General features: G+C 39.9%; 1 protein-coding gene across 1 annotated transcript; it reads left to right on the top strand.

Moving 5' to 3' along the window:
* Positions 1–6172: 6172 nt before the first annotated feature.
* On the top strand, positions 6173–8039 carry RPS23 (ribosomal protein S23). The gene is made up of 4 exons (XM_004325180.4): positions 6173–6299; positions 6762–6921; positions 7598–7718; positions 7843–8039. The coding sequence occupies exons 1-4, from the start codon at positions 6296–6298 to the stop codon at positions 7987–7989; spliced, it is 432 nt and encodes a 143-aa protein (XP_004325228.1). The 5' UTR covers positions 6173–6295; the 3' UTR covers positions 7990–8039.
* Positions 8040–9852: the final 1813 nt, after the last annotated feature.

Below are 9852 nucleotides of genomic sequence, written 5' to 3'. Positions count from 1 at the left end.
TATCTCTAGTAACCCATGGATATGGGGTTGCAATTTATATTAAGAATACTTTAATCTTAACAACTATACCCCTTAGATTTCCTGGTGTTTTACTGGCTAGAAAATTATTTCCCATCAATTTTGCACCACATTTACTTTACATTCATCAAAAATTTTTCTAAACTCTTTAAAAATCAAAATTGTGTCTTATAACTAATCTGGAAACCAACAAATGTGTTCTGGTTAAGAAAGTTAACTTCTTTAAGTCTCAACTTAAATGGTAAAATGGGTCTAATAACAGCACCTACCACATAGGAGTTGTTTTGAAGATAAAAGAAATTATGCATGTGAAATCCTAAGCCTGACACTAAACAGTACTCAATATCTGTTAGATGTTCATGATGGTGGTGGTGGTGATAGTGATGATGATGATGTCAATGATTTTGCTCTTTCCAACATGATCTAACTCCAAATTATATCCTGACCCTTATGACATCTCTCCACCTCCAATGCTACTTATCTATGATCTCTCACCTATTCTATTGCAACAGTCCCCTCCTTGGATAGCCCGAGTCCTCTCTTGTCTCTCTGTGGTGGCCTACCATGGCAGACACAGTGATATTTTTAAGATGCAGATCAGATCTTGTCATTCTTTCACCTGAAGCCTCCAGTGGCTTCTCATCACACTCAGAATAAAACCCAAACTCCTTATCCTGGCCTACAGGTTGGACATGAGCTGATCCTGCCCACCTCTTGGACTTCACCTTCCTCTGTTTTCCAGCTGGCTCACTACACTTTAGCCATGGCAGCTTTCTTTTCCTCTAACTCCTCAAGCTGATTCTTGTTTGGGTACTGTTTTAGAAAATTCAGGGTCCAAGGTCAAAGGAAATTCTGTCTCCATTCAGGGTCCAAGGTCAAAGGAAATTCTGTCTCCTTTCAGGCTCCAAATTACATAATAAGTTCTTTATCACGAAGTAAAAAATTCAAAGCTCCAAAAACAAAAATTAAATCCTTTTTAAAAAATTTTCATAGTAATCAAAATCCTTGGTTCAGAACACATTCTGACCATTGGTTCATGCTTTATTTACTTGTTGGTTTATATAATAATGTAATAATTAAACCCACTACCTAAAGTAAACATAACCCAACATCCAACTCTGATCCCCACTCTCTCCACATAATGTCACTATCATCTCGAATACAGGATACAGAAGACCTGAACAGCACTATCAACCACCTTGGGCTAATTAACATTTATAGGACATTCTTCCTCAGCAAAATATACTTTCTTTTCAAGTGTACATACAGAATGCACCAAGAGTGACTATATTCTGGCCCATAAAGCAAACCTCAACACATTTTAAAAATATTGCAATCAAAAAAGGATGTTCTTAGACCATAATGGAATTAAATTAGAAATAAGTAACACAGATATTTAGAAAATCTCCAAATATTTGGAAATTAAATAACACAATTCTAAATAATCCATAGGTCAAAAAGAAAATCAAAAGAGAAATTAGCAGATGTTTTGAAATGAATTAAAATTAAAATATAACATATCAAAACTCACAGCATGCAGCTCAAGCAGTACTTAGAAGGATAGCCATACTACATATACTAAAAAAGAACAAAGACCTCAAATCAATGACATAAGCTTCCATTTAAGTCTAAAACAAGCAGAAGAAAGTAAATAATAAAAAAGACCAGAAATCAATAAAAATGAAAGCAGAAAAACAATAGAGAAAATCAGTGAAAGCAAAAGTTGGTTCTTGGAGTACATCAGTAAGATTACAAAACTTCTAACTGACCAAGAAAAAAAGAGGAAGAAGATACAACTTACCAATATCAGGAATGGAAGATAAGACATCACTATAAATCTACAGATATTTAAAAGATTATAAAGGAATAGTACAAACAACTTTATGTCCATAAATTTGACAACTTAGATGAAATGGACAAATTCCTTGAAAGGCACACATTACCAAAGTTCACTCAAAATGAAAGAGATAACCTGTATAGTACTATATACTATATATAGTACTATATATTCACTGTTAAAAACCTTCCAAAAACAAATATATATAAAATACATATGTACATATATACAAAAATACATATATTCATGCATAAGAGAATGTCATAACAGCTTTATGAAACAATTTTGAAAACTTAGATGAAATAGACAAACTTAAAAAAATGACTTACCAGGTCTGACTCGAGAAGAAATCACAGTTCTCGAATAGTTCTGTAAATTAAGAGATTTAGTTTAAATGAGAGATTTAATTAAAGATATTTAAGCTGAGGTTTATTACCTTCCCACACAGAAAACACCCAGCCCAGATGATTTTACAGGATGTTTTACTGAACTTTCAAGCAACAAACCATCCCAACTTTATATGAACACTTCCTGTGAATATCAACTCAGTTTGTAACTTGTTTTTTTGCTTTCTTTCAGGTGTTTTTGTTGAACAAAGGTTCTTAATATGGTCAAATGTATCATACTTTTCTTCTTCTTTAGAAATATTTTCCTTTCCTAAGTTCATGGAGATATTCACCTTTGTTTTCTATGAAGAATTTTAAAATTGTATTGCTGACATACAGGCCCTCAAGTCTGCCTGGAGTTGGTTTTTGTTTTTAGCCTGAGATGGTGATTCAATTTACTTTGGGTAACCACTTTTTGTGTAGTTCCATCTGTTTGACAATCCTTCCTTTACACATTGATCTGACATCTAATTCTGTCATTTAATAATATTCTATACTAATTCTATAGGAGTCTTTTGCTGAGCTCTCTATTCTATTCATTAGTCAATTTATCTACTTCTGTACTAATGCTGCACTATCTTACTTAGCCTCATAGAAATTTCTCATATCTGGTAGGGCCAGGCCTTCAGAACTGTTTTGCCTATCTCTGGCTCTTTACTCCTCCAGCTTCAATCTCATGGAAAGAGAGATTCCTTATACTCTCAACTCCCTTGCCCTTCCTCCATCACATTCACCTAACTAGATCCCACTCCCAGGCGTGTTAAAAGCTAACTCTCTACCTACTCAGTCACTACACTGAATGAATCTGAACAATACACAAAACCATGCTAACTGATGTAACTTTGTAACTACGGTTTCAAATGGGTCCTCAAAATTGTTCAACAATCCTACATTCTCTTGTCAATCTATCCTCCCACACTTCTAAATTAGAAGGCAAAATTCATGTTGAGACCTAATCCCCAATGTGATAGCATTAGTAGGTGGGGGGCCTTTGGGAGTAAATTAGGTTATGAGGGTGGAGCCCTCATGAATGGGATTAGTACTCCTATAAGGAGGGTCCAAAATGTCAAATATATCTCAATAAAACTGGAAAAAAACACACAACAACAAAAAAACAGAATATAAATAAAAGCAACCCCAGAGCTGCCTTGGACCTTCTGCCACTTGAGGTTATTGCAAAAGAGTCTATGAACCGCGAAGCGGGCTCCCACCATACACCAAATCTTCCAGCACCTTTGTCTTGGACTTTCCAGTCTCCAGAGCTGTGAGAAATAAATTTCTGCTGTTTATAAGCCATCCAGTCTATGGTATTCTGTTACAGTAGTGTGACTGGATTAAGACACTATCCCTCAGTAAAAGAGGTAATAAAAGTATTTACCTTTCAGAATTATGAGAATTAAATGAGTTAATATATGTAAGGCACATAAAATATGTGGCACACAGTAAGTACTATTTAATGCTAGCATTGTTATCCTACGTGATTTCACATCTTACCCCCTCTACTCAAACCTCTTTTCCCTACTCCTTCTCTTCACTGATGACCCTGCTAATTTCATTGAGATAAGAGTAGTCAAAAGAGAAGTTCCACGTCTTCTTATCAAAAGATCTTCCAATTTACTTGCAGTTGTACCCCTATACTCTGCCTTCTCTATTACTGTAGATAAATTGTTATTATTCCTCAGGTCAACTCCTCCACTTAGGGACTTCCCTGGTGGTCCAGTGGTTAAGACTCTGCGCTTCCACTGCATGGGGTGCAGGTTCGATCCCTGGACTGTAACTAAGATCACACAGGCCGCATGCGCAGCCAAAAAAAAAAAATTCCTCCACTTAGGCACCCCTCTAGTCTACTCAAGGACTTGCTCATGCAGTCATCCCTTTTCTCTATGAATTATCTATTTTTTACTTCTCTACTGGAATAATCCCATCAGTATACAAAAATGTCATAAAATGTGCCCTCTTAAATCCATCCTGGCTCCACAATCCTCTCCAGATATGGCCCCCTTTCTCTGCACATTATAGAAAAACTCCTTGCAAAAACTGTCCATAATTGCTGTCTATAGTTCCTTCTCTCCCATATTCTGACTCCAACCCAATCAAGCTTACATCTTCACCACTCCACGGGATCCCCTCTTGACAAAGGCACCAACAACCTCCACATTGCCAAATCCAAAATACAATTCTCAGTCCTCATCTTACCCTTCCTTCACACTTGCTCACTTCCACCTTCTTCACTTGGCTTTGATTAGAGTACGGCATTGGCCACTCCTTCTCAGTCTATTTCGCTTCATCTGCTTCTCTTCATACCACTAAGTTTCCATGTGCCTAAGGCTCAGGCCTCCAACCTCTCTCTGTTCCACCTACAGTCATCCCCTAAACGATCTCACTCAGAGCCATGGCTTTCAATGCAATCTATTCACTGATGACTCTCCTGAACACCATACCCGTATATCCAACTGCCCACCTCACATCCCTACCTGGAAGTCTAACAAGCTTCTCAAAATTAACGCATCCTTAACAGCACCCTTAATATCTCTTTCTAAATCTGCTCCTCTCCCAGTATTTTCCATTCTGTAAATAACACAAGTCATTCAGTTGCTCAGGTCGCAAATCATAATTAACTTCCCTCTCACATCCTACAGTCCTGAGCAAATCCTGTTGGCTCTACCATCAAACTGTAAATCTAATCCAACCACTTTTACCACCTTGGACTGAGAAGGGTATCATCTCCCAACTGAAGTAGCGTTAACACCCTCCCAACTGGCTTCACAGATTCATCTTACAGTTTTTTTCTCCTCACAATAGTCAGAGTGAAACTATAAAAAATATAAACCCTATCTTGTTACTCCCCTGCTGAAAACTTTCCAAAGGCATTCAATCACAGGAAGAGTAAACAAAGTCTTGACCATGGTCTACAGGCTCCATATGACCCTGTGCACCTCTCAAACCTCACCTATTACCACACTACTCTTCAAGCACTCAGCTCCCCCCTCCCTGATCCCTCAGTTCTTGAGAAGCACCAGCCCATTCTACTTATGGAGAATCCCTCTTCTTGGAAGGTTTTACCCATACACTTGTCTGAATGGCTCCCTCTCTTTAGGATCTCAGCTCAAATGTAATCGCCACAGAGATACCTTGTAACACCACCCTACCCAAGGTAGCCACCTACATCCCCAAGTCACTATCACCTAACCAACTGCATTTTCTCTATAGCACCTTATCCATATATAAAACTATCTTTTTATTTTAAATACACTTATATTTTGTCTTCTCGTACCTAGAATATAGACTTTATAAGAGCAGAAACCTTCACTCTCTTGTTAACTGTTGTATCCTCAAGTGCCTAGAACAGTGCCGGGAACAGAGAATACATTTTAAAAACTAGTTGTGGAATGAACCAACATCCCAGAAAATTTTCATATCTATTTCATTCTCCAAGAGAAACTGAAGTTTAAAGACTCAATTAAATGAATCACCCAAGATTCCACAACCAAGACGGCAGCTTTGAGGTTTAAGGCCGGGTCTCTCACTAAAGCATGGGTTTTTAAATACTACGTCACCTTGCTTCACTAAACATTTTTCAATTTACTGTGCTTCTTGTGAGTAGGAGTTAAGGCTCCGAGGTCTAATTTTCCAAACTGTAAGCAAAAGGCCTCCACTCGACAGCACGTAGACCCACACGCCTGACCTCTCCATCCTCCGACCCAGCGCCACAAAGCCCGCCCTGTGGGTTTGCCCAGGGCGCCTGCGTCATGAGCGGGGCTCGTGCAAAGGCTTCTGGGATTGGTAGTACCTGTTCCTTCTGTCTAAGGCATTCACATAAAAAGAAATAAACCCCAGTGCAAATTAGATATCTCTGAATTGCGCACAAATTAAACATGACGCAGATTCTGGAAAGTGGTGCAGACTTCTCGTTTTCTACCGCGAGGCACCAGCCGGACCAGGCGCTGCGCAGACAGCCGCAAGGGTCCTCATCTGGGCGGGGCTTGCTCGCGATGGTTTGTGGTTCCTTCCTGCGCTGCTTCTCTCTTTCGCTCAGGTCCCTGGCGCCGGCAGCATGGGTGAGGTGTCCCGGGCCGGGGTGAGGGGGCTGCGCGAGCAAACTGGGGTTTCGGGGACGGGCGGGCAGATAGAAACAGAACGGTGAGGGAGAGCCACGGTGGGGTGCAGATGGGGAGCGCCGGGGGAGCGCCGCTGCCGCAGGCACATGGCCGGGCGGGAAAGGGCCAGGGCTGCTCGGAGGCCGCGGAGCCGGAGTTCGAGAGGGACGCGGGGGCGTTGGGGAGGGCGCCGCTTCCCCCCGAGCTTTGGCGCGGGGCTTCATTCGTTGGGGAGAGCACACCTGTTGGAGCGCTTGTGTCCACGTCTTAGATGGTTCAAGGGAAACTTTGCGGTTCGTATTAGGGCCAGGGTGTGATGTCAGAGCCTACCGGCCTGTAGTCTAGAAGAGGCTAGTACCTGAGATAATGTAAAATAAGATTCGGGTGTTTTTACTGGGCATCTAAGGTGATTTTCAATTTTAGGCAAGTGTCGCGGTCTTCGTACTGCCAGGAAGCTCCGTAGCCACCGACGAGACCAGAAGTGGCATGATAAGCAGTACAAGAAAGCCCATTTGGGCACAGCCCTGAAGGCCAACCCTTTTGGAGGTGCTTCCCATGCCAAGGGAATTGTGCTTGAAAAAGTGTAAGTGAAAGTCCATCGCTGTTTACTTCATGGTTTTAGTATGGTAACTCGGGATAGATGCGCTTAAAGAAGGCTTGATGTAAATTCTAGGTTTTTATGTGTCTGTGTCTTTTGGGAAGTTAAATAATTTCCAGAGGTTTTTAAACTTTCAACATTAGTTTGGAAGGAATTGGGGTGGCATCGGAGGGGAGAAAGTAGCGATAATGAAACAAGGGACATTATGAGAGCTTAATATGTGTGGAAACTATTCTAAGTAATTCGCACCCATCAACTATTTCATCTTTACAATTACATCTTTCCCGGTGAGAAAACTAATATGGAGAAGTTTCTTGCCTGATGTTCTACAGCTAAGATTGAGCCACATGAATTTGCAAGCACTCAACTGTTTTTTGACTTTACGAAATGATCCCATCAAATTTAGTGGTACTGATTTGAATCCAGGATTTCTAGCTCTATTTCTTGGTTCGTGTTTTACAACTATAAAGAGGCCAGAAGTTTCCCCTATTGGTCTAATGAAACTAAGACTAAAGAAAAACTTCGTTTAAGTTTAGCAATTTAGGATTATGTTGAAAAGGTAGGAATACTACAATTTCTAATAAGTTTTACGCTTAATGAACTAAAATGTGTCCCTTTTCAGAAAGCCAACTTACTGTGTTACATGCTGTTTATGTTTCAGAGGGGTTGAAGCCAAACAACCGAATTCTGCCATCAGGAAGTGTGTCAGGGTTCAACTAATCAAGAATGGCAAAAAAATCACCGCCTTTGTACCCAATGATGGTTGTTTGAATTTTATTGAGGTAAGTGTTTTAGTCTGTTTCTGTTTCTGGGGTAGCAGCTGTTTCCCTCAGTTGTTTATAGGATAAATGGGTATTTTTGGTGATTGCCACTTACACCAGAAGTAAACTGTTGATTTTATTCCAGGAAAATGATGAAGTTCTGGTTGCTGGATTTGGTCGCAAAGGTCATGCTGTTGGTGACATTCCTGGAGTCCGCTTTAAGGTTGTCAAAGTAGCCAATGTCTCTCTTTTGGCCTTATATAAAGGCAAGAAGGAAAGACCAAGATCATAAGTTTTGATGATGAAAGCAGGATAGTAATAAATTTCCATATGCCAAAAATATGTTTTGTGTCTTTTCTCACCACAGAGATGCATTGTATGCTTTACCAATTTTAGGAGATTGAGAAAACAGTTAATTCAGGATTTTCTAGAGTAAATGGAATTGATAATAGATATTTTCCCCTTCTCCGTGGAATAAACAATATTGCTTAAATCTGAAATAAATATACAGTGTTCCTGTGTAAGGGCCTAAAAAACTCTTTGAGCTTCTAGTGGGAATCATCTTGGGATCCCTGAGAAATGTACATTCCTGGATCCATCTCCTTAGGGACCCAATATGATAGATACTATGGTCAGGTTACTCCCTGCTCTGGTGATTTTCATTTATCTAAAGGTCACCAGGATCCATCTGGTAATTTTGTGTTTATGATAGCAAAACTAGGCACTACACAGTTTAGTAGACAGGAGTTAATGGAAGTGTATCCCAGGCAAATTAAGGCGTAAGGGAGACCAGTTATGGAAAGATTGATCTAAGTACTCTTGTCTTGAGCTTGTCAGTAATAAAGATTTTGACCTTGAGATTTATTTCGAGGCACACAAAGTAGTGGAAGTGACTAGGTAGAAATGGTCCAGATGGGTCGGTTGTCTTTTGATAATTGAAGTGGGTGTTGGTTGGGTACATAGGGGTCCTCTGTCCACAAATTGCTTGAAGATTTTGATGGGAAAAAACGGTAAAATTATCTTAAAAAGTTTATTAGTCTTATGAAATCTGTGATCTGAAGAACTGCTTTTGGCAGCATTAGTAGGTATGAGTTAATTTGTTCTCTGAGTTATGTTTAAGATCTTTGGAAAATGGAAATTTTTGGCTATCTCCCATTAAGATCAAGACCAGTATCCATACCTGGCATCGGAGACCCTGTGTGTTGTCTTTTCTCTGCCTGCTCAGCAGCACGACCTCTCAACTTGCTCAAACCTGCATTCCCCAGCCAGCTTCAGCTAGTGCCTGGCAGGTCACCTGCTGCTCCTCCCACCTCAGACTTCTCTGATCCCAAATTCACACTTCATACTTGTGCTTATACTTGTACTCTCTGTGCTTATACTTGTCGCAATTGTGTGATGGTCTTTCCACGAGGGTGGAGACAGGCTGTTTTTTGATTGAAATATATTTGACATTACTAAGACGTACATGTTAATTTGGTACTTTTTTCTGTTGTTTAATAGGGGGAAAGCTTTTATTCACACACACAACTTGAATAATACCAGGGGGGTGTACCAAATTACCAGTGAGCAAGTTGGTTTTCGTAGACATGTTCTATCTTTAACAGGCTATCTCCACTGAAAATTTCAACCAAAGATATCAAATATAGACGTACACACATAGTACCATTCTCTAATCAATTCCACAGGATTTGGAGAGATGAGAAATATCTCTTTCATTAGAGCAGGAGCTAAATACATTGTCAGTTTGCATATGCTTTTCTTTTTAAACATTATTGGAGCATAATTGCTTTACAATGGTGTGTTAGTTTCTGCTTTATAACAAAGTGAATCAGCTCTACATATACATATATCCCCATATCCCCTCCCTCTTGCGTCTCCCTCCCATCCTCCCTATCCCACCCTTCTAGGTGGTCACAAAACACTGAGCTCATCTCCCTGTGCTACACAGCTGCTTCCCACTAGTTGTTTTACATTTAGTAGTGTATATATGTCCATGCCACTTTCACTTTGTCCCAGCTTACCCTTCCCCTTCTTCGTGTCCTCAAGTCCATTCTCTACGTCTGCATGTTATTCCTGTCCTCCCCCTAGGTTCTTCATAACCAATTTTTTTTATTTTTAGATTCCATATATATGTGTTAGCATACGGTATTTGTTT

The sequence above is a fragment of the Tursiops truncatus genome, chromosome 3, assembly GCF_011762595.2.
Source record: "Tursiops truncatus isolate mTurTru1 chromosome 3, mTurTru1.mat.Y, whole genome shotgun sequence".
In the NCBI taxonomy this organism is placed as follows: Eukaryota; Metazoa; Chordata; class Mammalia; order Artiodactyla; family Delphinidae; genus Tursiops; species Tursiops truncatus.
This window is presented reverse-complemented; position numbering and strand designations above follow the sequence as displayed.